The sequence below is a fragment of the Nelumbo lutea genome, chromosome 8 (genome assembly GCF_056320005.1).
Source record: "Nelumbo lutea isolate HS-2025 chromosome 8, American lotus-T2T, whole genome shotgun sequence".
Classification (NCBI taxonomy): domain Eukaryota; kingdom Viridiplantae; phylum Streptophyta; class Magnoliopsida; order Proteales; family Nelumbonaceae; genus Nelumbo; species Nelumbo lutea.
In genome coordinates this window covers 15,946,791-15,972,665 of record NC_142691.1, presented here as the reverse complement: position 1 = coordinate 15,972,665, position 25,875 = coordinate 15,946,791, and the positions used below count along the sequence as shown (strand labels likewise).

Here is a 25,875-nt window from a genome sequence, read left to right as displayed (position 1 = left end):
ACATTTCTATAATTCCATTTTAGTCTTACTTATTTTAGAACCTCTTATTTCTAAGGTATTTATTCATAAACTCAATTTTCCATATAACGCTTTATTAGTTTCATCAATTAAAACAATGTTATTAGCAAACAATAAGCACCATAGGACTTCATGGATATGTTTAATCAATTCCTTATGATTAGTGCAAATAAATAAGGGTTAAGTGCTGAACATTGGTAAAGGCCCGCCATAACCATAAAACCCGATGCTCTCAACAGGTGTTCTAAGTTCTAACAGTACTTGTTGAACATATATATTTGGAACACCTTTCATTTCCAAGACCAACCATATTATCTCTCTTTTTCTCTCTATACTTTTTCTATCAATTGTATCAAAAGAAAGATAGTTGCCACTATTGATCTTCCTAGCATAAACCCAAGTTGGTTCTCTAATATACTTGTTTAATATCATAACCTTTTTTGAACTATTCTCTCCAAAAGTTACATGCGGTTAAGGTTAATATCATAAACTTTGCTGAATTATTCTTTCCTTTCATATAAACCTACCTTTCTCATACCTTTTTACATTTCTATTAAAGTACCATCAAGTCCTAACCCCAAATCCATCAATGAGTAAAAAAATCGTTAACTCGGTCAAAACCCTTTCAATCCCTCATTTAAAATTTTTATAATCACTCTCCAGTTGATAGTTCAAATCAAATGAGACGATCCAAAAAAAAATTATTTTGAGAAAAAAAAAACACAACTATGAAACTGTGAAAGAAAGGAGGGGAGAATAAGGACGAAACCCATCCCAATAATGCTTTATTGATTGACTTGTAGTCTAATACATACACCAGAATGGATCTGTAATACCACCGTTCTGTCTCTCTCTCTCTCTCTCAGCTCTCAAACACCGTGTCAAGTGGCGACATAAACCGACATGGTAAGCAATGACTATCTTTCTCTCATTAAAATGAGCCACCTTCATCTTCTTTTTTCCTACCATCAGCTGTCTCTTTCAATATCTATTGGCAAAACAGGCATGGAAGATAAAGAAAAAACTGCCAGCCACCGCATTCTCCTCCCTCACCATCCTATATATAGGGGTATCAATTGGACTGGATTTGTTCCAATCCAATGCAGTCCAATGTGAGTCCATTATAAAATAGACTAGGTCCAATCCAATCCAATGAATGTTTTGAACCAATTTGGACCAGTCCAGTTCAATGTCTGGACCATCCAATCTGTTTAAATTTATTTGGATTTAGATTGGTTCCAACCCAAACCAGTCCATTGACACATATTCTTATCTTATACCAATGGACTATATATTGGCTTAATCCAACCCAATCCAATATAAATTTGTTACAAACAGAACAGGTCCAATCTAATCTAATAAATATTTTGGACCGAATTGGTTCAATCCAAAATCGGTCCATTATATATATATATACGAATCTAACTTAGTAAAGTTAAAAAAACCATTTAACCCATCAACCGGAAAGAAAATGGTTTGACGTCTGCTTCAGGTTTTAAAACATTGATGGATTTTCAAAGGTATATGAAAAAACAAAAAAGGATAAACCGTTAAAGTATGTGCATATGTGTCTACTTACCGTATATAACAAGTTTATGCAAACAAGAGTGGAAAAGAATCTAAGAAAAAGCATGCTTTATCAACAAAGTTTTCCTATATAATATGCGTACAAGTATATGTATACAGAAACATACAATCTCTTATACATCTACATGAGCTTCCTCTGACAATCAAATCTAGACAGTTTGAAGACTGTTTGACAGACACGCATCTTTTCATGCATCATTCCACATCTTTCTGCACGAGATTAAAACGCAAAAAACGCAAGAAGCTTCATTTGGAACTTCGCAAAATCAGCCTAAAATGGGCTTCTTGCATCTCTTCAGCATCCCACCTTTTGGCGTTTAAAACTTCCGTGTGTCAAACGAAAATAGACTGATTTTCGATCTTCTCAAGTTGTAAACAACCAAAAGACCACACGAAAATACGTGCCAAACGAGCCCATTGTTTGCCACAAGACTTTGGGCAAGCAAAACTTTTCAAGAACCTTGCGGTAAAAGCTAGGTCCTTTCTACCGTAGAATACCTAGGTAAATGAAGATTTTGGATTCTAAACGCAATATTTTTTCACCTACCCGAAGAAAAAGAAAAAGGAAAATATATGATTATTAATAAAAAATTAGGACTTATCCTAGTGCCAAGGTAGCTAATAGCTTAGACTGAATTAGCTTTTGAATCAAATCATTCAAATTGAAGGAGACCAAAAAATAATAGATCTTGAAAATTTTCACAAAAGGAAAAAAAAAAAAAAAAACTCCAAATAAACAACTTGGGTGGGTTATTAGATCAAGTAGTAAATTAGAGGTTGCATGTGACAATTTTAGATAATTATGATAGTGTGTCCAAATTTTTTTACAATTTTTTATATTTGTGTATTAAAATAATTCCTATTTATCACACTTATTTTTATTTATTGTGATGAATATAAAATATTAGAAAATTTGTACTTTTTCATAATTGGTTGTGTTTTTTTATCTTTTTAACTTTTATTACTTAATTATGACACCAAGATTTAACACATTTGACCCGAAATGTTGAATTTCTTATCTACCACCTAGACTGAAAAATGGTTTCATTTTCAAGTTGGTTTTAAAATACAGGCATTTTATATTGTTAAAAGTATTGGATATAGATTTATTTAGTATAATTTCTTGGTGAGAAAAAAATGCCTTAAATATAGGACATCATAAGAGAGAATAGGAGTTAACACCTAAAATATAAAACTTAATGCGAGAAAATTGAATGTGGTGAAAATAGCAACTCAAATATATTTTTTGCCATCTCAATTAAAGGACCAAAATAAAAAATAGTAGTATTTTTATTCAAGAAGAAAATTACCACAAATTCATTCATGGTTATAATAGTGAAAAACAATACATTAAACATATGATTTAATAAGAAAAATCGGGAGTAGATACCTTAAATATAAGACTTAATGAGGAAATTGAATAAGGTGAAAAGTAATAATTAAATTACATTTTTCATTCTCACAATTGGAGAGAACTAAGTTCAAAAATAAGAGTATTTTAGCCCAAAAAAAAATTCGAGTGCCCATCCAAACTTTTAATAACAAATAATATAGATTAAAGTTTTATCAGTGCAAGGAAAAATCCTAGAACATATTGACTAGGTCCTAGAATGGATTTGTGGAGGTTCATAAAATAATTCTGTTCTTAGGTTGAATTTTATCTCCTTGGGTTCACAATGCACAGCTTGAGAGCCTTCTCAGTCTCTACCGAATGACCCTATATCTCAGACTTAATTAAGCTTTCCAATCAACCACTTTATTTACGGTTGAAGAGAAATCACCACATGATTAAAGGGAACTAACATCCCATATGGAACAGACCCATATGGGACCATTTTGATGAAATCAGATAAGCTGGAGCACCAAAGATCTGCTTTTATATTATATTTTGAGAACTTCAAAACAGAATGTTAACTTTGTTGTCTTCACAAAGAAAAGATATCATCTCATTTTGTGCCACTGATGCTTAAGTTAAAATGTCAGCTTAGATATTTTGGCATCTGGCATTCCTCCAATTTCAAAATTGTCAAACCCAAAAAGGAGAAGAAATGAGAAGAAAAAAATCACCAACAAATGTTATCTATCAAAAAAAATCACCTACAAATGTTATCTATCAAAAAAAAATCACCTACAAATGTAATATGCATTGTCCCAGCAAGTGGCCACCTCTATCACCGTTTCTACTTTCATCACTAACCACTCTGTAGATGAGCACAATGACTCAAGATATACAGGCCCTCAATTCCCCTGAAGTAAGAGCAGCTATCCTTCTGTGCCAAAAAAAAGAGCATGGCTGCAATTTTGTAGAAATCGTTGCACTCACTCCCTAGAAGCCCATTATACACATCAAAATTTAGATGGTTATGACTGCAGCAGCAACATAAACCCAACTAAATACCTCCAATGGACAATGAGCTCCTCAATAACAGCTTGTTGCTTACTTCCCTTTGAGCTTACTGTAGGCATACAAACCAGAGCCAAAGAAACCAAGAAGTTGACCAATAACATTCAACTGGCAAGAAAACAGAAGATGGTTCAAGTGAGCAAAACTGAAAACTCAGACTAGACAGAGCACCGTGCTGAGGACATGAGAAACATTAAAGGTAAAGTGAAGTTCACACTTACAATATCAAATGGAAGCCCACCAAACAATAGCCAACCAAGTCCAACGGTAAAAAGATCCTGATGGTAACAAAAACAGAAAGAACATATCATAAATAAAAATGACATCAACATTATACCTGTATCAATGCACATGTGCAAGGTCCAAACTACAGCTTAAGCAAAGGAGGTTGAAATTCTCCCCCAGGAAACCTGAATGTAATATGTATTGGACAATTCGCCCGGGGGGTGGTATTCACTTTCACTTTTAAGCAGAAATTTGTGGCATTATATCTTCCATCGACAATGGAAACCTCAATAAGAGTTACTAAAAGCCAGATGGAAATGGTGAACCAGATGATTTGATGACCAGACCCACTTTACTAAGGTAACTCATATTGAACCAACCAAGCCCATGCAATGGCACGAAAATAAGAGAAAGGAGGAAGAAAATAAAGAAAATAATAAAATCTTTTCAATGCTGTAAATTCTTTTATAGAAGTCAGTCCAAACCAGCTTAACCCTCCTCTTGGCATGTTCAGTCACTGATCCAGGTTCTAAAACATTTGATACAAACATAAGCAGTACCAACTACCAAGAATGGACCAGAATCAAATGCATCTTTTTCTTATCACAAGGCACAAGGAATTAATAAAAGGTTAGTAGGCATACCTTCAAATTACCACACATTGTCTGTGTGAGTGCAGAGTTGAGAGTTGTATTCAAAAATATACTATAGTTCAAAAAGAAAGCCATTATACATGAAAGAAGCATGACAACCTGCAAAAGGAAATTGCATGCATTATTTCCCATTAGGATTTCAGTTATACTTTTTTAACTTTAAGAAAAGAACAAATTGCAGTCATAAACTTCCTCCCATATTCTATGCATAAGTGCAGAACCATATAAGCAAGCAAATACCTAATTTTACTGATCAGCCTCATAAGATAACCATGGACTATCTCCTTTTTTTTTGGCCAAGATAACCATGGACTATCATGGGATGGTTTAAAAAACAAAAGTGAAGGACAAAGAAAAAGATGCCTTTAATTGGTAAAGGAAAGAAACGTACATGACAGTAGAATTATTAAAAAAAAGGATTGGGAATATTTTTTCTGTGAGATACATAAATATGCAAATAATTGGGGGGGACCATGGGCTAGGAAATAAATCCAATTAATTTGTATAGTAGTATGAAGCTCTACCACTTCTAAAAAAGCAATGAAACTTCAGCACTTCCAAGTTGCCCTAAGAATGAAGCAAAATGCTACGAGGAAGACATGTTTATTATGATGACTGCTATGCACCTGAAAGCCAATAGAATACAAATGAGGAAAATTTATTGTCATTTCCAAGTCACCCCGAACAAATGTCCAGAACAGCAATACTGGTCCGCATATTATTCCTTCAACAAATGCAAATAAAACATTAGTTGAGTGAGTTGACATATACCCTATTTATTATTTTTCAATTAGGCACAGATATGTATAATAAAGTTCCATGCATGCATACATCCACATATGGATAATAATTAAGATACACATCTTACCATTGCACCACATTAGGCCAAAGCTGTTGAGGCCACTAGTTTTCCCTGAGAAAATAATAAAATATGTTATGAAGCTCCACTTCTTCAAATGGATTAATGATGTCCAAGCTCCAGAAAGAGAGTGAAACATTAGAAGACAGAAATACTACCAATTCGGGCTATAGTCGCAAGGTATATAGCTGTGGTAATGTTGGCTATGAAAACAATAGCGTAACCATAGGAGTCAAATGACAAGTCCCGAGCTCCAGCAATAAATGCACCAAAGACGATCAATCCCACACTGATGAAGTTCTTGGAATTTTCCATTGTGGAGTTAGAAGCATAAAATTTTAGGCCAAAAAAAAGTGATGAACTCTAAAACCTAAAAAAACATGAAAAGGATAAAATATGCCAAAGCTAATACTTTCCATAGTTTTGCAGTTAAAAAGTTGAATTTCATATTGAAGCATTTAAGAAAATCATCAACCTGATAAAAAAAGTCAAGGGTTTTATGGTGGTAGTTCGCATAATCCACCTCATCTATTAGTTTTTTATTCTTTGTAATATAAGACAGTATCAAATGAACTGTATCCTTAAACCAAGGATGACTGAATACTTTTTGTCACCTTAGATATGCCTATCCAGTAATACAGTCAGACATGTATGCACACATTCATCAGCATGTCTAGTTTCTAGAATAAAACAACAGTGTATTCTCTACAAGAAACAATGAAAAGATGGAGCTGTTTACCTTCCAACAACAGAATATGAATATTTCTGCCCTGTTAGAAGATATTCCACTATCATTGTAAATACCACAGTGGTCCGCCTGAGGGTGGTATACATAGGAACATTTACACCACGTACAGACTCCATTGAAGCCAGCTTTTAAAGATCAAGAAAGGAGAGAGGCCAGATATTATCAGCAACAGAAAAGAAATTGAACCTTACAATTCTCCAGTAAAGGAAGCTAAGCTTTATAAGGTTAAAGGCATACCATGTAAAGCAAGTAAGATAACGCGAGAGGTAGGGTGTGAACTAATGTCTTGAATGGTACAAGCATGACTGAATTATCAGTAAGAGGCCAGGGTTCACCAACTGTAAAAGAAATAATCTTCCAACGTCTCATTGCAAAGAGCAATGAACATGAGCATATTATCTGCAACAAATATAGGTTAAGAATAAAAAACATCCAAATTGCAGTCAAATTGTGGAATCAGAACCAAATCAACTATAGCACAAAGAATATTATAGAAATTCACAAAGAACAACCATCTGGAAACATTTAAAAGAGTTGCTAGGTAGTAAAGAAACCACTTCATAAATGAATTGCACTGCAGAAGCCCAAATGCTATACTGTTAATAATTAAACCATTAACCCTAAATGCACATACACTATATAATAAATCAGATTGCATTTCAGGTTATCAAGAATATTTACAACTTACAAGGAATTAGAACAAAGTAGATAAAACTTCCTGTAGTGTCTAATGATACTCCTTTACCCAAAAGCAGGTAAGGTGAGAGTGACTTATCAGAGGAAACTCTGAAAATGCTCCAATCATGGTTGTTCATTCAATTAATACAAACAAGGGCTACTTTGAAATCTTATCTGACCAAACTAAACTGTTTAGCAATTAACAAAGCTCTCATTTTTTAAAGAAAAACTCATGTGCATGTCTCTGACCAAACCCTTTTTTTCTACTTCTCAACTCTGTTCTCTCTTTTTTCTTTTGTGTGTGAGGTATTTGAAGTTGTTTTGCTCATTTTACAAGTTGCTTTCCCATTTACAGGAAATTGTGATGGCACCTCTTAGTGACCTAAGTGATGAAAATCACTTAAAATGTTTATCCCTCAATAATTTACTATGCATCATTGTTAAGAAGGTAATTTAGGAAGTAAGAACTACACATTTTACTCTACAAGGGTGCACTATACCAGTTTTTTCATGATTAGTTTGTTAAATCCAGGAATTATATTATAAATTAAAACAACCCAACAACAATATATTAGTGAAACTATTGTTACAGATCCATTTAAAGCAGTTTGATATGGAAGCTCAAAGGATAACCCTTCCAAAAGGGACAATGCTTGTAATCAAGCTTACCACATAAATTAAACGCACTGCCAACTGAACTGAAATGAATTGATTAAGAGACAGGCAATCCACTTCCCTGTTTCTATTTGAATTTTGAAGAACTATTCATCTACAACATGTTGCATGCAGATAATACAGATTGTGCAACTCTATGTTTTCTAGAAATGATTCTAGACGATAATTTTTTTGTTTCCACCACACCTGTGGCTAAGTCAAATTCTAATTTGGCAAAGGCATTAGTTCCTTTTATGAGAACTGAAAATTCCTAAAAAGAAGAATCGCATTCCCCTTGTTGTAAAGGGTGATGCCATAAGGTGAAGTGTAGTGGCAGCTGAGGGCTTTGCTCTTATTCCATATTGTTCACCACATTAAAGCCTCATGATCTCCTTGAAATGCGCCACTTTTTAGAATAGACCAAGAAAATCTGATGAGAAGGCACATTATCCAGCCAAACTAGAGGTCTATAGCAGGGTGTGAATAAGTTTTTATGAACCTGCAAAAATTGCATTTAAAAACCCCATTTGTTTCATACCTAAAATGTCATTTATCTAATGGAAGTAAGTTTTCTGGCACTCTATCGGTTGCTCCAGCTTGGTGGCTTGGACAGCATAGAATCAATTAAACTGAAGTTTGAGAAAGACTAATGTTACATGATCTAATGTATTCATATGAAGTAAATATTTAACAAAATTGAGTAACACAAGGAACCAAACAGTATGAAAAACAACCATAGAATGTGCATGCTATCCTATGCAATAAATTAACTTAATAGGGAACTACCTGAAACAGTGTGATGACATTTGCACAGGGGAAATTATATGACGAAAGAGCTGCCTTGTTAAACATCACCAAGAGTACTGCAGACAGAAATTAAATAGAAGTAGGCATAAATGTGAAAGAGAAAAATGTAGAAATCACAAAAGCTCAAGAAGAGAATCTGATAAATAAGGAAAAGTTAACCCAAGTCATGAGAATTCTTGGACCACCATTACTAAATAATAAAACAAGTCACAGAAAAGCAAACTGGTAACAAAAGAAAAGCATGAAATATGGATAGGTGAAAGTTGAGCATTATTGCAACAAGAACTTAATAAATAGATCAGGAGCATAGCTTTGAAGGCACCGAAGCAAGGCAAGGCACTAGGGGGCACCTTGTCACTTGGTCCTAATGGAATTTTTTTTTTTATTTTTGTCCTAGGAAAAGAAAAAAAAAAGAAAAGAAAGGATGAAATAATAATAATAATAATAATATTAATAATATTAATAATAATAACTATTATTACCTTTTTCATTTGATTGTTAGCTTGTTTGTGTTTTATTCTAGGGTTGTAATAAAGTGTTGTGACCATGTGAGCTCATCAAAACCAAATCACCTAGGCATGCACTCATTTAGTGATTTGGTTTTTCATTTGATTAATAGCATACTTGTGTTTCATTGGAAGATCACATGAAAGTGTTGTGATCATGTGAATCCGTCGTTCAATATGTTAGGCTGTCCTAGTATTTCTAAATTGTCATAGTAAGCTAGTAGACCCTAGAGGTAATCTCTATTTTTTCATATGTTAGCAGATTGTTAGTGTGTCATTTGGGATAACAACAAAAGGATGCACTCATTAGAATAATTTGGTTTTTCATTTGATTAATAGCATCTCTGTTTTTTATTAGAGAGTCGTAAGTAAATGTTATGACCATGTGAACACATCGAAACCAAATCACCTAGGCAAGCACTCACTAGGTGATCTGGTTTTCCTGGTCTTTCATTTAGTTGATAGCATGTCGTGTTTTATTGGAGGGTCAAAAGAAAGTGTTGTAGTCATGCAAACTCATTGCTCTACATGTTAAGCTATCTTTATATTTCTTGATTGCCAAAGTAAGGAAATGGACCCAAGAGGCATACTTTTCAAGGCATCGAGGTGAGGCAAGGTGATGGGTTTTTTTTATAATAAAGCCCATCTTTCGCTATTAATTTTTGCCTAGTCACCTAAGTGATTGATTTTTTTTTTTTATAAATGGTGATGGATTTTTTTTAATAATGTTGAAGTTCGGCCTGCCCTAGAATTCTGTCTTGTTCGTTGACTGTAAAGTAAAGTGAACAGCAAGAAGTAGAAGTAGGAGAGGAAAGAAGAGAGAAAAGAGAGAAGGTCTGGTTCGAATTAGAGAAAAAGTTATCCCTAGATTCGGCCAGACCTGTTATTATATTATTAACTTATTGGAAAAGACTTAAGTGCCCTTATTTAAGTAAGAGGCACTCAAACTAACATAACAGTACACATCAACATTCTCTACAAGTGCAAAGACCAAAATACCCCTTCACTAACACCACTAACAAATAAAAACCATGAATCCTAGGGTAACTCCTTGGGTTCCATAGCAAACAATAACTATCTTTCCCTATTAATTGTCTATGATCTTCATAAAAGATGTATAAGCTTCATTTTAAACATGGAAAATCAACATATTCATGAAAAAAATGAAAGAAATAAAATTAATTTCAGAAAATAGAAAGGTTTAATCTCTACTTTTGTCCTAGGAAAAGAAGAAAAGAAAAGAAAGTGTGAAAAGAAGAAGAAGATCAATATGTGTTGATCGGATAAAATTTTGAGTTCTTCCATGCTTATTAGTTCAAGTTTTGAAGTCTTCAAGGGTTCAAGGCAATATGCATGTTGATGAACCCTAACAAATGAGAAGAATAACAAAAAGAAAGAAACTAGTATTTTAACTTAGATGAATAGTTTGGTTTAATGATGTCTATTTTATTATTATAATCTCAAAAGTTAAAAATATAAAAGTATCCAAGAGAATCATGTAAAAACTATCTTGGTGATTAAGTGAGGCAACCCTCCATAAGTGTCTAATTGCCTAGGCATTGCTCAGGCACCCACCTGGGCATCACCTTGACAGCTATGATCAGGAGAAGGGCTTGAAGGTGTTATTCCAAATACTTTTGCTCCCAAACATAAAATCCACCTTGCAATGATTTCCCACAATGTTTTGGAGAAACACCATTTGATGTAAAGTCCCTATATTTGCAGAAGGAAGTAGATGATCCACCGATTCAGGCTCATTTTGATAGATAATGCAATTCTATGAGAGGATCCAAGCCTCCTCTTGATAGTTGATCTCTAGTTAAAAAAAAAAAAAAAGTACCTAATGCTGCTGTCCACGCCAAGGATACCACCTTAGTTGGGCATGAAATTTCCCAATCTCCTCTTCTGGAAAGGAGCTGCTCCAAGCCAATGTTTACAGTGAAGATTTTGTATTGGTCCCAGATCCCATCTCCTTATTCTACTATCTTCTGAACAGATCCAGGCCTCCAAAGAACTTTAATGCCCAAGTAGTGACATTTTTTGGATTGCACAATTAAAAGTGGATCACATAAAAGGGTCATTACCCACTGTTGGTCCCAGACATATGGGGTATTGGAACTTTGGAAGGGGTAGACTTGATATGGACCTAACCTTTGGCATTTTTTTTGCACAAAGTGGGCACTCTCGGACTCTAGCCCGTATTCATATGCTTATCATACTGAACTTTTATCATTAAACCAAACCAATGGCCCCTTAAAATGAACCACATGAATATGAAAATTCTCTAAGCCTTGAAGAGCATGCTAACCTCAGTGGAGCATTTGATATTAATGAAAAATGAGGTATCTATTAACCGTACTGCCCATAAATAGGCCCAATTCCAGCAGGTCCAGGAATAAAAGATCAGTATGTACATTAACCTGCAACTAACCTACTATATGTTATACTTGCACATTAAAAAAAAAAATCATAATCCAGTTATTCCAAGACTCAAATCATATTTAGCATGATAAATTCTTTCAAAAAGGCTTTAGATACCTACTTTTCCAAGGAATTCTTTTAGGCTACAACCCTATTATGATCCTAAAGATTAGATTCCTTGGCTTGAAATGTTCCATAAGTCCTAGAGATAATAGCATATTGGTTGGATACATAACATTTGGTTTTAGAGCCTACCCCATAGGTCACATTCCAGATTCAAATCATGGAAAGAACTAATTGGGGTAAGGGTGTCAATGGACTGGTTTTGGACTGGACCCGTCCAGTCCAAAATCAAATTGGACAGATTGGACAGACCAAAAAGACAGTGGATTGGACCGACCCGGTCCAAAATATTTATTAGATTGGATTGGACCTGGTCCATCCGTAATAAATTTATATTGGATTTAGTTGAATTAAGCCAATATCCAGTCCATTGATATAAGATAAGAATATAGGTGTCAATGGACCGGGTTTGGGTTAAAACCAACCTAAATTAAAATGAATTTGAACAAATTGGATGGTCCGAACATTGAATTGGACTGGTCCAAAGTGGTCCAAATTATTCATTGGATTGGATTGGACCTGGCCCATTTGCAATGCACTCACATTGGACTGGATCGGATTGGACCAAATCCAGTCCAATCGACACCCCTGAATTGGGGAAGGGATACCTGGAGGAGCAGGACGAAAGCCACACCCTAAAAAGGTCTACCTGCCACTAGAGTAAGAACCGTCAGCCGCAGAACATGGCAGCATGTTACAGTTCTAAAGATTAAATAGCTTGACCATTCCATCAGACATAGGGCTATTGGAACAACAGGTGCTTAGTATGGATCCAAATTCGTACTCAAAACCCAATATATGAACTGTTTCTCGGATGAACCTATGGAATAACAGTTGAAATTGAATTTCAAACTCATAAACTCTAATAATTGAAGGAAGCACTATGATAAAGGGAATTTCCAAAGTCAATCTCCATTCTGAGATAAACCAAACTACTATTTATGTTCCATTGATTCTAGAAATCCTCGTGTTATATCTCTTCGTTGATTCTGAGAACTACGAGACAATTAGTGTATATAAAATTTAGTAGAGATAGAGAGAGGAAGAGCAACAGCCCCACCAATCAACAAGAAAAACGATATAATCCAGATGAAAATACAAATGATTTAAATTCCCTTCATAAAGGCGATAAATGTCTTAATTGCACTGTAGAAATGAAGAAACGATTCGAGAGCAGAAAGTCGATGATAAAATTCGCAAGAGAATTACGTGGAGACTTGAGAAGGGATACAGAGAAAGATGGTACACAAAAAATGAATAAGGACTAAATACTAGAGCCAAAGTCTCAATTGGTAAGAACGACTAGGACAGAGAACGAACATACCTGCGCAAGTCATGTAAGAAATGGCAGCGTAGGCCCCCCTCTTGGTCATGGCGGAACCCTTGAAGAGACTCTCATCGCCCCTCGGAGGATCTGAAACTGGTAACACCAAATTCTTTGAAGAATTGGAGGAAGCCATGGCGAGAGATATCTATCAAAGCTCTCCGGCACCCTCCCTCGCCCTCTCTCAGCAAGTTTTGTAGATCAGAATTCAGAAGTTGAGTCTTTGAGAGGAGTCAATCGGAAAGTTCAAAAACAGACCAAAAAATGGGAGATAGAGGAAGTAGTCAAGTTAACTCTGCGTTCCCTCCAAATACTAGTCTGGTCGGTTTCAGCGCAACACGGTCGGCTCCGGCCTCCGGGTCGGTGCCATTTGACTGTATTCTCATTACAAGACCCGTGCCCAAGTATGAAGTACACCCGATTGCCCTGCCCATTTCTTTCAGCAGGCCAAGCTCAAGTGCTCAACCCCATTCATCCATGCTTTACCCTGCCCTTCTCTAGCCTCTAGGGTCAGTACGGGTTCTCGGATCTACTGGTTTACAGTCGGGCGGGATTAAAATTGGGCTAGCCAGACCCGTCCAGATGGATATCCATATATAATAATGTCGCCTACAAACTGTATATCTATTTCTTTGGAAGCCACACATGCACCCATCACTGCGTTCTGGTGGAGGTAAAATGAGACGACGAATGATTTTGTTGGAAAATGATTTCATGGGAAAATTAATCATATTTCTACCTTTTCCGGGTTTTGCTTTGAGATTTAGAATAAAGGAGAGCTAGCAAATAAGGAAGTCAAATACCTCGGTAAAAATCAGGACTATCATTTTCCAGTCCAACACCCTATCCACTCTTGGTTTGACACGGCACATTTTGTTATAAAAGTGGGACCAATCATGTGTGAGATGTGTAGTGTTTGATGTAGTTGGTAAGGTGTTGAAACATATTTTGTTGATAGATGGATCTGGATTAATAATATATATTAAAGGAAGATCTTCATGCTATAGCCCCTTTCATTCAAACACTTGGTTTTTTCATTTTTCTGGAAATCTAGACATGTGTCATTTTTTGAAAAGTTATTGTTAAATCTCAAGACCCAATACCATTTACACAAGTGGCTTTCTCATTTTTTGGAAAGATAAACACATGGCAAGTTATGAAAAAATCCTATTAAAGCCTACAATCCACTACTATGCTATAGCCCCCCACCATTCAAACATGTGACATTCTCATTTTTTTAGAAAGCTAGACATAATGACATTTTCTGAAAAGTTGTTAATAAAACCCATTGTCCTTTACTATCATTCAAACATGTGGAATCCTATTAATTCAAGAAATAGAATTCAAAAAGTGGGCAATTTCACTCCTAAATATTCTCAATAGACAATTATTTATTAACTTAACACATGTTTATCCATAGTTTATTAAATACAAATGGTGGGACCCATTAAAAGATTTTCATAACACATGTTTGTTTTTAAATGATTTTTTTCAAAAAGAAAATACTATATTAATTACAAACTTGATTTAACTTTTAGGAAGCAACCTAATTTAACTTTGAAAATAAATAACTCAAAATATATTTATTAGATAAATAGTAAATAACAAATAAAGTGGGTTATAGTTTACCAATAAGATCTCATTTAATATCTTAAATAAAATTAAAAAAAAACATAAATCAATAGTGGCTTTCAAATAAAATAGGTCAGATTGTCAATTACAAAGATGTAAGACCCAGATTAGTTTTTTTAATTTAATTTTTGATAACCAAATAGTAAATTTCAAAACTAATTATGCATTAAAGTTATGTAAATTATCAAAATTTAGTGTAATTAGAAAATCTATTATAACAACAATATTCAGTAATTAAATACTAAATATTAATAAAAATATAAGAAAATAATCATCATCATTACTAATTAAAAATAATATTAATATTTAATTAAATAATTAAGTAAATATTACATTTAGTAAAAATTTTAATAATAATAATAATAATAATGAATTAATTAATTAACTAAATTTTACAATAAAAATAATCTTTAAAAAATAAAGAAATAATAATAATAAGTTATAGACATTTTTTTGTTTAAACAAAATAAAAATTATCAAAAAATACTAGCCTCGTACTTGGTACAGGGTCATTCTCTAGTATAACATGAACCAAACGCATATGTTTAAAGTAGAATGTATTACTTTACAAGACAAAACGAGTATTGATGCATTTTTTTTATAAATGAGTATTGATGCTTTGACGCACCCTCTCCTTTTGGTAATTGGAATCTGCACGTAGAATTTGAAGTTGGTAGTCATTGAGACATGCGAGCTGGGATTGTTTACAATAAAATACTTTTCCAACATAGTTTGTGTCCGCATATTTTACCATATGTGTTGAGTCTCATTTCATGGTAAGATATGCGGATACAAATCATGTTAGCATTTGTTGGAAAAGTATTTTGTTGTGAGTAGGATCTAAGTTTCATGACATACATTGTGCAGTGTTTTTTCATTGACCAACTTTACAATGTTTTTTTTTTTTTGTATTTATTAATGGGTCCTATAGTAAAATAAGCTCAATTTTTCTTGATAAAACTTGACCATCTAACCTTTCCATGGGGGGGGGGGAATTTTATAACACATTATGTGACAATTTTGTCCATTTTTATATTGACTTTTTATGATAAAAATGTCATTTTATTAAACTCTAAAAATCAAAAGAATATAGATAAGTATATTTACCTAGATAAGTGCACTATGCACTTACCTAAATAAATTATAAACATTAAGATTCAAAGTATCAATACGTATCAACCCGTATCATCTCATACAAGAGGGTTGAGAGAGGACGCACAAATTAAGAAGAGAGAAAAGGAGGGGGTTGTGCGAGACCTGGTGTCATGATGGGAACGATGGGACCTGGTTGAGGAAAAGAGGGAAGTAAAGTGACATGATGTATTTGAGAGAGAGGGAACTTTTTTTACCACATAAGCCCAATTGACCATAATAACATGGACTTAACTAATAGCTGCTCGGCCTCATTGTAGTTCCCCTTGCACAAGTGCATGTGTGTGTGAGAGAGAGAGAGCTAATATGAGTCTTTTACTTGTGTGGTTAAATAATAATAATATTATTAATTAATTACATTAAACTAATTAATTGATTTAATTTAATAAACTTAATTATGTTAATTAACTTTGGGAAAACCTATGATAGGAAAGACATGATACTAATAAGGTTTGACCAATCAAAGCACCCCCTATGATTTTTAATGAATATCATGTGATCGATCACCTCCTTTATACCAGTTATCACTTAATGGTGTAAGTTTTTCCGATATCATGTCTTGTCGATAAGATAGTACAAGCCTTTTAAGTATTTTAATTAATAATTATAAATGAATTATATTAATTAATTAAAAACTTCTATTACGTGAAGTTAATAATTATCTTTTGACTGCATGAATTAACAATTATTAATTAATTATGTTAACATAACTAAGAACTTACTTTATGTGAAGTTAATTAATTATTTTAAATATCGATCTATCTTACACCACTAGTTGAGTGGTGTAAGCAATTTTACATAGAAGGAATAGAGATGAGAGAAAGAGACGGACTAGAATAAATAACAATTTTCCTGAAATCATTTATTTATTGATAAAACATGCCAACTGGGTCACCTATCATTTGGCAAGAAATCATCTAGTTCTATTCATTTTATCTGCAACCCAAATGAACCTATATAATTTAATTATTATCATAAATTCATAAAAGTTGTGCAAGGTGCCAATTAGTGGGTTGATAAGGTTTTATATTAGTCGTAGCAGAGACTTGAGATCGAATCTCACTTACACATAAGGGGTTATGGTTGGGGGATGGACTACCCCGTGCCCCCGTGCCCCGCTGTGTAAAACTAAAAATAAAAAATAAAAGAAAATTTCACAGCATGATTGCTTTTGTTTCACTGATGTGACAATTACTTTTATTAAAAAAAAAACAAAATCATACACATGGGGACCCATTCAATTTAAAATATCCTCATCAAAATTACTCCCATCGATCTATTATCAAATGGTTAAAGCTGCCAATATCTAGCATTGTTGTAAGGAATCACAGTGGAATACATTAGATAGTGGACACCCTAATAAGTCATTGTCATTCAGCTCTGATTAAACAGACTTCCATTCTATGATGCACTTCACTATGAATACCAATATGGATACATATGTGGAAAATGGGGACACAACTATCCATTTCTTATGATCCAAAAAGATATGGGCATCTCATCAAATATATATGTTTACGTGATGCTTTTGATGTCCACTTCCAGCATGTGCATATTTTTAATATATGTTTTGTGGAAGCATGTCATTTCACAATAAATGCTGCAGAAGTGTCCATGAAGAACTTGGTATAATGCTTGCATAGTACCTGTAAACAATGTACTAGGCAAGCACCAACTGATAGTGGCTTAGTTGGTGAGGTCTCTGTCTAATTGTAGTAGAGGTGGAATCAAATTCCATTGTGAGGAGGGTTTGGGGTTATGGATATGGTATGGGGAACAAGTTCCTCTCCCTGAGAATATAGAGAGAGAGAGAGAAAGAAATAAATATAAGTTATTGGGTATGTTAAAATTATTTTTTATATTCACAATAAAGAAAGAAAGGATAAAAATAATTAAGAAAATTAGTGACAAAGAGAATGTGATTTTATCCCTATTTTGTACCGATGGGTTTTTCTATGTATCTGATAAATCTAGCAGTTCTACTATAAATCACCAACACTTCATACAGGAATGCAACTTGGGCTGGGGATCAGGTTGAGAGCTCACACCTTGGATAATTTGCAGGAAGTTTTAGTTATCATTCTTTACTCAAAAGAAAAAACACCACACCATGGTTGATGCCATAATGAAGTCCTAAGCACTTTGCGCTTTTGATCTTTTGTTTCTATTATTGATACCAATTAATTGCAAATTACTTGTTTATGAATCTCTACAAGTTTTTCAATTTATCAAACACAAACAAACAAAACAATAAGTATGATGGCAAAAATTCCAGAAGCCATGATATCCTATCGATATAACCCAAACTCTTAAAGTTGAGCTATTTTGTAACAGGTGAAATGAGTGGACTGAAATGACTTATTGGTTTGTCTTTAAGTGAGTAAAAAACAATTAAATATTAAACTATTCAAGGATATGGTAATCAATAGAATAACAGCTGAAGTGGCTTGTTGATTTATCTTTTATTGAATAAAATTTTAAGGAGGTCGTTGGCTTTGTATGGCCGAAGTTGAAGTTGGACAAATTATCACATATAACCTTAAATATGTTATATATTATTTAATTATTTTATCAAGTAGAAGATAAATCAACAAGTCATCCCAGACAAATACTTTGTTATTAAATGCAAAACCTTGTAGACAGTATTTCTGAACCTTATATTGATATACTCTTCCTAATTGGAAGGAGTATAAATACAATGGTTTTAAAAAATGATTTGAAAATGGAATCGTTTGGTTTTTAGGTTGACGGTCTGATCGTCTGATTTGAATGGATGACTCATTTTAACATAAAATTAAAAAATAATTAAAAAAATGGTCAAAACTGTTGAACGGGTCAATGGTTCAATCACCCGAGTCAATAAGTCATTGACTTATTCAATAGTTTTTGGCCAGAGACCGGATTTGGGGTAAAACGGAACTGATTGCATAAACGGTTTCCGGGCCGAATAGTCCGGCAGTCCGAGTCAATAACAGTTCAAAAACCATAATAAATACAAGTATATAGAGTGCAAAATCTTGTATTTTGTATTATATATTTGCACTATACATATTTATACTCTTCCCAAACTGGACCTAATGTAAATATAAATATATACAGTACAAAACCTATATAGTATTGCTGAACCTTGTATCTGTACCGCACATTTATATTTACACTCTTACCAAACCGAGCCTAGTGTTTTTAAAAGATGATATTATTCAATGTGTGTTTGAGTTGGATAATTATAAGCTAATCTCCTCTACAAAGTAAAAGCATCATTATATTTGATTCAGTGAATGAACAACGAGAAAGATTCAGCTTTTGTGAATGGAATTAATAAAAACCTGAAAAAAAAAAACTATACAGTTGTAGAGAGAAGGATAGGAACTTTGATGACCAACTTTATTTTCTATATCCTAAATTTTCTTTTCCTAACAGCATCCTACAATCCATCTCCCTCTCTGGTCCATTAGAAAATTCCTCTCCTCACCTCTCTCTCTCTCGACTTCTCACCCATTAAGCTAGACATGAAGGAAGGCTTATAAGGAATTTCATCAGAAAATTTAAGAACTTTTCCTCAACTTTATGTTTTTCTTATTAATTCATTTCTCTTCAAATGTAAATGAAAAATATCTAAACTTCGTTGCAGAATATAAAAAGAAAAACTATATGATAAAGATAAAAGAAAAAAAAATCAAGATGTTAAATAGATGAATGATAATAACACTGACTCTGGATCTGAAAATGATGCACAATGGATAATGAAAAATAGAAAGTTTGAAACAAACTGACCTATACAGAACATGTATGAAATTGCAGCATAAACCCCTTTTTTCGTCATGGTGGAGCTCTTCAAGAGGCTCTCATCATCAGTTGAAGGACTAGAGATCGGGAGAACCCAATTCTTCAATGATCTAGTTGAGGCCATATGAAGCTCTCTCTCTCTCTCTCTCTCTCTCTCTCTCTCTCTCTCTCTCTCTCTCTGTGTGTCAGTGTATATATATTAGGGGTAATTGATCAAGGAGTTCAAGCAACTTAAGTTCATCAGTTTTTCTTTTTCTTTTTGTGGGTAGGTTGGGGATTAGGTTTCATAGCCTATTTTACAGATCTTGCTTGTAGCAGATTCATTAAAGCCAAGTTATATATAAATAGTGATCAATGTGTTTCATGTATGTGCTCCGACAGAAATCAGGTTTCCACTTTAGTTAAGAGTCCAGATTCGTTAGACAAAATCATACACCGGGCTGAGCAACCTATCATGAGTGAACATGCCAATGTTACACAATTGCTGTGTATGATTTTGTCTCCGGCCAATCTGAACCGTTTAGCCAAATATGACAAACACTAATCTAGAACTTAAATGCAATTAATCATTCAGTTAGCTATATTAGTTAATTTGGTTGATTGAAAATAAGAGAGGGAAACAGAAAGTTTGGAAAGTTGTTAATTAACTTTCACAATATCCCATTAACTTTAAGAACCTCTCCTCAAATTTCTGTTGCTCTTATTCAACCAAAACAAATACATCCAAAACTTTTCTAATAAGAACCAATTACATATACACAACTATAAAGCACAATGTGATATGATGCCATCACTTGATGAGCAAATTGATCCCCAAGTGTAGAAGATTGTGAGAATCTAATTCAATTCGATCTAAATTGGTGGCCCAACCCAAGCTGCACCCCTATTGGACTACATGAATCTGTTATGGGTTCAATCCATGACCCATTTAGTCAGATTGGAATAAAGGAAGCATCTTCACTCACAAAAGACAAATATTTTAATATTTTTTCGTTGCATTCCTTGTTTTTCATATGATTTTAAGTTTGACAATATGTTGCAAATTGGTAAATTAATCATAGGGTTCTATTGCTTTACTCATGGAACTTATCTAATGGTGTCTGTCTTGAAAGCATGGACAAAGCACTCTATAGTGGCCCTAGTCCTATGCATGGTTATTTTTGTCCCTTTGTCTCGTGATTGGAAATGAAACTTGGGCAGGTTGGGCCAAGTTTAATGCCAACCAGTATTCAAGTCCAACTCTAAGACATAGACCTTGGCCCTAGGACCGGCCCAAAAGGCCAAAGCTTAAGTTTGTTAACCCAAGTTAAACTCAGCATAATTTGGGTATGGCTCAGGTTTGGTTTGGATTGGGTTGGTTGTTTGGTTTGAATTGTCATTCACTTATGTTTTGTACTTTATTCCAGGTGGAGGGGTGGTCATTTTAAATATTAAATGTGGGAATGAGTCTAGATTCTAAAATGTTTCTTGATTAAAATGACTTTATCATTGAGTTTGATTCTTTTTTATTGTGAAGACAAAAATGTAATTTAAATTACTATTTTTAAGTTTAATCTATTCCCTTTAAGTCTGATATTTAAGGTATTAATTCCCGTCCCCTCTCATTAAATCCTAATTTAAGGTGTTAATCTCATCCATTCTCATTAAATCTTATATTTAATTATTTTATTTCTCATCAATAAATTCTAATAATAAAAATATATATCATAAAATTTTAACAATACAGAACTTGTGTATTTAAAATCAACATGAAAAAAGCTGTTCTTTCATCCAAGTAATGAGTAAGTAATTCAACCATATAAGTCCAATAGGTCAACCCGTGATGTTCTACCTAAATAATAGAATTAAAAAATAATAATATACAAAATATACAAAAAAAAAATTAAAATGGGTGCAACTCTTTCTTTTATCCCCAAACTTTACTCTAGGTGGAAAGGGGGCACCATTAAATTTTATTAATTAAAACAGTAAAAACATTACCCCCCACAAAAACTTATACAAGGAGACCAAAAGCTCATATAAAATAAGGGCCCATTCGGTGTGATCTTTCAGATGTTTACAAGCCAAAAAGACCGATTTTTGGTATATTCCCGTTTGGCTCACAGAAAATCTAGCCGTCAAAAGACAGTGCGCCAAAAAGATGCAAGAAGCCCATTTCGGGCCGATTTCGGAAAGCTTCAACTTCCCACGTCTTTGCGTTTTAATCTCGCGCGGAAAGACGAGGGTAAAGGCATGAAAAGATGTGCATCTGCCAAATTGTCTTCGGGCTGCCCAGATCTTATGTCAAAAGGTCAATGTGTCATTTGACTATGAAAGCTACAAGAAGATCTTCTCAAAAAGACGCACCAAACAGGCCCTAATTTTGTCTAATGGTCTTATTAGAAATTTAAATAAAGCCTATATAAGCTCATATAAAATTTGGGCACAACCCTAATATTATATATTTATTAATGATGTAAATGAACTGAAAATTTAGTATCAATTTTGTTCAGAATTTGAATCAACTAGAATAAGATTCTTATTCCCAAGAGAGTAGAAGGGGGGAATGCCATTCAACTAGTAATTGGAATCGGATTATGATTCCATCCATCCAAACGGTTGGAATCAAAATGGGCCATTCTAATTCCGATTACAAACACCTATTCCATGAATCAAATAGTCCCTTAAAACTAATGCAAAAACAAAACCATTTTACTATGTAGGTGGTGGATCAACGATTCAACAATTAAGATTAAATTGGCCAACAAGGTATCAGAGTAAATAAAAAATGAAATGGTATAAAAACAAAAAGTAAAAAAAAAAAAACATAGAAAACATTTGAGTACACCTATAATATTATGAACTCATCATATTAAAATAAAATAAGTGCATTAAATGAGAATTATTTATGTTAATGGTGTAAATGCAATAAAATTTTAAAACTAACACAAAAAAGAAAACTACTTTTCATCTTATTGATGGGTGGTCCAACCATTTCTGTAAAATGGGTAACCAATGATGTAATAGTTAAATACTAAAAATAAAAAAAAATAGAAATACAAAACAATAACACAAGTACATAACATTTATATAAAAGTTTGGTACATTTTAAATATTATACATTTATTGTATTAATCAAAACTAGCAGGAAATATATATATATATATATATATAACCAACATAATCTCTTCTCCTCCCCCACTATCCCCTACTTTCTCCAAAATTATCTCTAATTTAGTAGAAAGTTTCTCTCCTAAATTATCTCTAATTCCTATTTATCCTCTCCCCTACTTTTTATGTATATCTATCTAAAGATTTGGATAAAAAAATTAACAATTATTTAAATATTCTAACAAAATTATATAATAACTTTAAAATATTTATTAAAAATATAAAAAAGCTAATTTTATATTTTTCAAAATACATCACAAAATTATGTACTAAAAATTTAAATTATATTTTTCTGGATTATTAATTTAATTTTTTTCAAATATTTAATAATATGTTATATCTTTAAATAAATAAAATTCAAATAACAACAAAAATTAAAAATTTTATAGATTTTTAAATGTTTAAATAACTAAATATTTATCATAACTAGATATTAAATAGTTAAAATAACGAAGATATGTAATAATTTAAAAAATCTCTTCAAAGCAGAAAAATAATTATAACATAATATTGAAATTAATAATAATTTAATATATTACAAAATTAACAATGAAATTTTGTAATAACAGTATAACTTATGATTTTATGGCTAATTAAATTAAATAATTAATTAATATTTTAAATTTTAAATATTTTACTTATTATTTAAGTATTTAAATAAATAAATAAATATTGAACATAAGTAGATTTTAAATAGTTAAAATAAAGATATCATGTAATAAATTTAAAAAATATGAAAAATAGAAAAATAATTATAAAATCATCTTTAAATTAATAATATTTTAATATTTTTACATAATATTTCATATAACTAATTTCACTTGTATCAAGTAATAATTGGAGAAAATAACTTTCAAAAAAATAATATTTATTAATAATAACTTTAAACTCTTAATTTGTATTATATACTACAATTAATATTTATTGTATTTCAGTAATTATTTATTTTTTGTGATAAGTATATTTTTAATAATTATTTATTGTGTTTTTTACTTAACAAAAAATTTTCAATAATTATTGGAGATTAAAATAATATTATTGAAATTTTTAATTTAATTTATTGTACATATTGTATTTTTGTTATAACTTATTGATTAATATTTATTAGAGATTAAACTATTATTTGGGATTATATTATTTATTAACTATGTTAATATATTTTTAGTACTTATTGTATTTTTGTAATTATTGTATTATTTTTACTATCAATATATTTTCAATAATTGTGTATTTTTGCTATAAATTTTCAGTAATTATTAGAGATTAAGCTATTGTTATTTATTAGATATGAGGCTATTAGTTTAGCTGAAATTATGAGTGTTCATGAGTTGGTTCGGTTCGATCGTAAGCAATTTGGCCAACCAAATTGACATGGTCAGGTTAGGAAGTTGGTCAACTGAAACCGACTGACCTTTTGTGAAAATCAACCCACTGAAGTTGTACTGGTTTGAGTTGATTTTTTGGTTTGGTCAGTCGATTCAAAAGATTTAAACTTAAAAATTATATTTAATTTTAAAAATTACAATGTAATTATTAAAAATAAATTTAAAAATAAGATTTATGATAGAAAACATTTTAGACTAAGAAATATGGGGAATTTCCCTATTTTCCATATTAAAAATTATACTTAAAATATAAAATATTAATATATATCCATGGTTAGGTTATTCAATTTTAGTCGGTTTACAAATGGCCAAAGAGAAACTGATCCAAATCGGTCGAATTGGGAAATTTTCTAACCAAAGTTGACCTAAAATACTAGAAAATCGACCAACTCGGGTCAAATTGGTTGGGTTGGTGAATTTCATTAGTTTGATGAATAAACCTAACTGAAATTAATTATTGTTATTTTTGTATTATAAAAAATTTATTAAAAATAGTATATAAAATATGAATAATTATTAATTATTTAAAAAGTTGAAAATATAAAACAATTGTTTACTCTTATGTGTTTCTATTAGAACACACCTTATAGTTTTACATATTTGCTTAAACCTACCTTATAGTTTTCATTTTACTAAAACATCCCATATATTTTACAACTTATTTACTTAATCAACATTTCATTAAGTAGTGTTTGTTTTGCCATTAGGCCTATGATTTTTTTTATTCCAAAAATAACCTTAACATTTTTTTTACAAAAAGCAAAATTAACCAAATATAGCCAATAGAGTGGTTGCTCGTGTCTTATTAAGGGCAAAAATGGTATTTTTATTTTTATTTTCTTTTGATTAAATTTATTTAAATGAACGTTAGGGTCAACACTATCATTTTCCACTATCATCTAATGGAAGATTGATTAAATCCATTGCAAATTATAAGTGGTGTTTTAGTAAAATGCTAACTATATGGTAGATTTTAGTAAACCCATGAAACTGTAAGGGGTGTTTTAGTAAAGACCATTTCTATTATTTAGCTTTCACTTAATAAATCTCGTGCATCACACGAGTCCCCGCTAGTATATGAAAGAATATGAAGTTTGATTGCCCCAACTTGGCCAACATGTTTAAATGACTAAATAATATGGCAGAAATTGACCAACAAATTTGGAATAGGTAATTATGAACATCTATTTCCTTGAGTCAATTTTTGTATTACTCAATGGTGGGCAAGTTCAATTGAATGGAGCTTCTTTCACACATACCATATTTTTTAAAGTCTGATTCACCAGCCAAGTCAAGTCTTAGGTGAGTGAGATTTTTAGAGCAGACGCTTCAATATTTTAGCATTCGCCCTTGTTTGCTATATTAGAATAAATATTAAAATGTGGCAAATGTTATTTACAAAAGAACAAATTTACCGAAAACAAATTATAAAATGTTAAGCTAATGATGTAGTTAGTGAAGCATTAGGAAAATAAATAAATCTCCACAAAATGTGGTGAATGTTAATTACAAAATAACAAGTATACCAAAACAAATAAATCTCCACATAATGTTCTCTTTTGTAAGTGTTGATAGGCAAAAGAGAACAATAAAATCAAAGTATCCAATTTAGTCTACAACAAAAAAGTTGCTACCAACACTACATTCAAAAGCATCTCTTAACCTTACCACCTGTTGTTTTAACTCAAGGTTTTTGACTCTCAACTATTGAACTAGTTATTGCAACTTTTCACACCTCAAGTAATAAGACTTGTAGTCATTAT

The 25,875-nt window shown here is 32.2% G+C and overlaps 1 protein-coding gene across 2 annotated transcripts; it reads right to left on the bottom strand.

The window, feature by feature from the left end:
• Positions 1 to 3,460: 3,460 nt before the first annotated feature.
• Positions 3,461 to 19,893, bottom strand: LOC148842987 (UDP-N-acetylglucosamine transporter UGNT1-like). Of its 2 annotated transcripts, none has more exons than XM_088959911.1 (10): positions 19,566 to 19,893; positions 8,613 to 8,689; positions 6,732 to 6,893; positions 6,486 to 6,619; positions 5,905 to 6,035; positions 5,756 to 5,800; positions 5,514 to 5,611; positions 4,879 to 4,986; positions 4,231 to 4,287; positions 3,461 to 4,117 (listed from the first exon to the last, which is right to left on the bottom strand). In XM_088959911.1, exons 1-10 carry the CDS (start codon positions 19,699 to 19,701, stop codon positions 4,043 to 4,045), a joined length of 1,023 nt encoding a protein of 340 aa, XP_088816037.1. In that variant the 5' UTR covers positions 19,702 to 19,893; the 3' UTR covers positions 3,461 to 4,042. The 2 variants fall into 2 exon arrangements, with proteins under 2 accessions (XP_088816037.1, XP_088816035.1); XM_088959909.1 differs by lacking the exon at positions 19,566 to 19,893 and adding an exon at positions 13,008 to 13,661.
• Between the last annotated feature and the right edge of the window lie 5,982 nt (positions 19,894 to 25,875).

Excerpts from the sequence above, each read along its gene's own strand:
- LOC148842987 (XM_088959911.1), bottom strand. The coding sequence starts at position 19,701 with ATGGCCTCAACTAGATCATTGAAGAATTGGGTTCTCCCGATCTCTAGT. Across the intron at positions 5,612-5,755 it reads TGGCCTAATGTGGTGCAATG|GAATAATATGCGGACCAGTA; the intron begins GTAAGATGTGTA and ends CATTTGTTGAAG. Across the intron at positions 4,288-4,878 it reads CAATGTGTGGTAATTTGAAG|GATCTTTTTACCGTTGGACT; the intron begins GTATGCCTACTA and ends TGTTACCATCAG.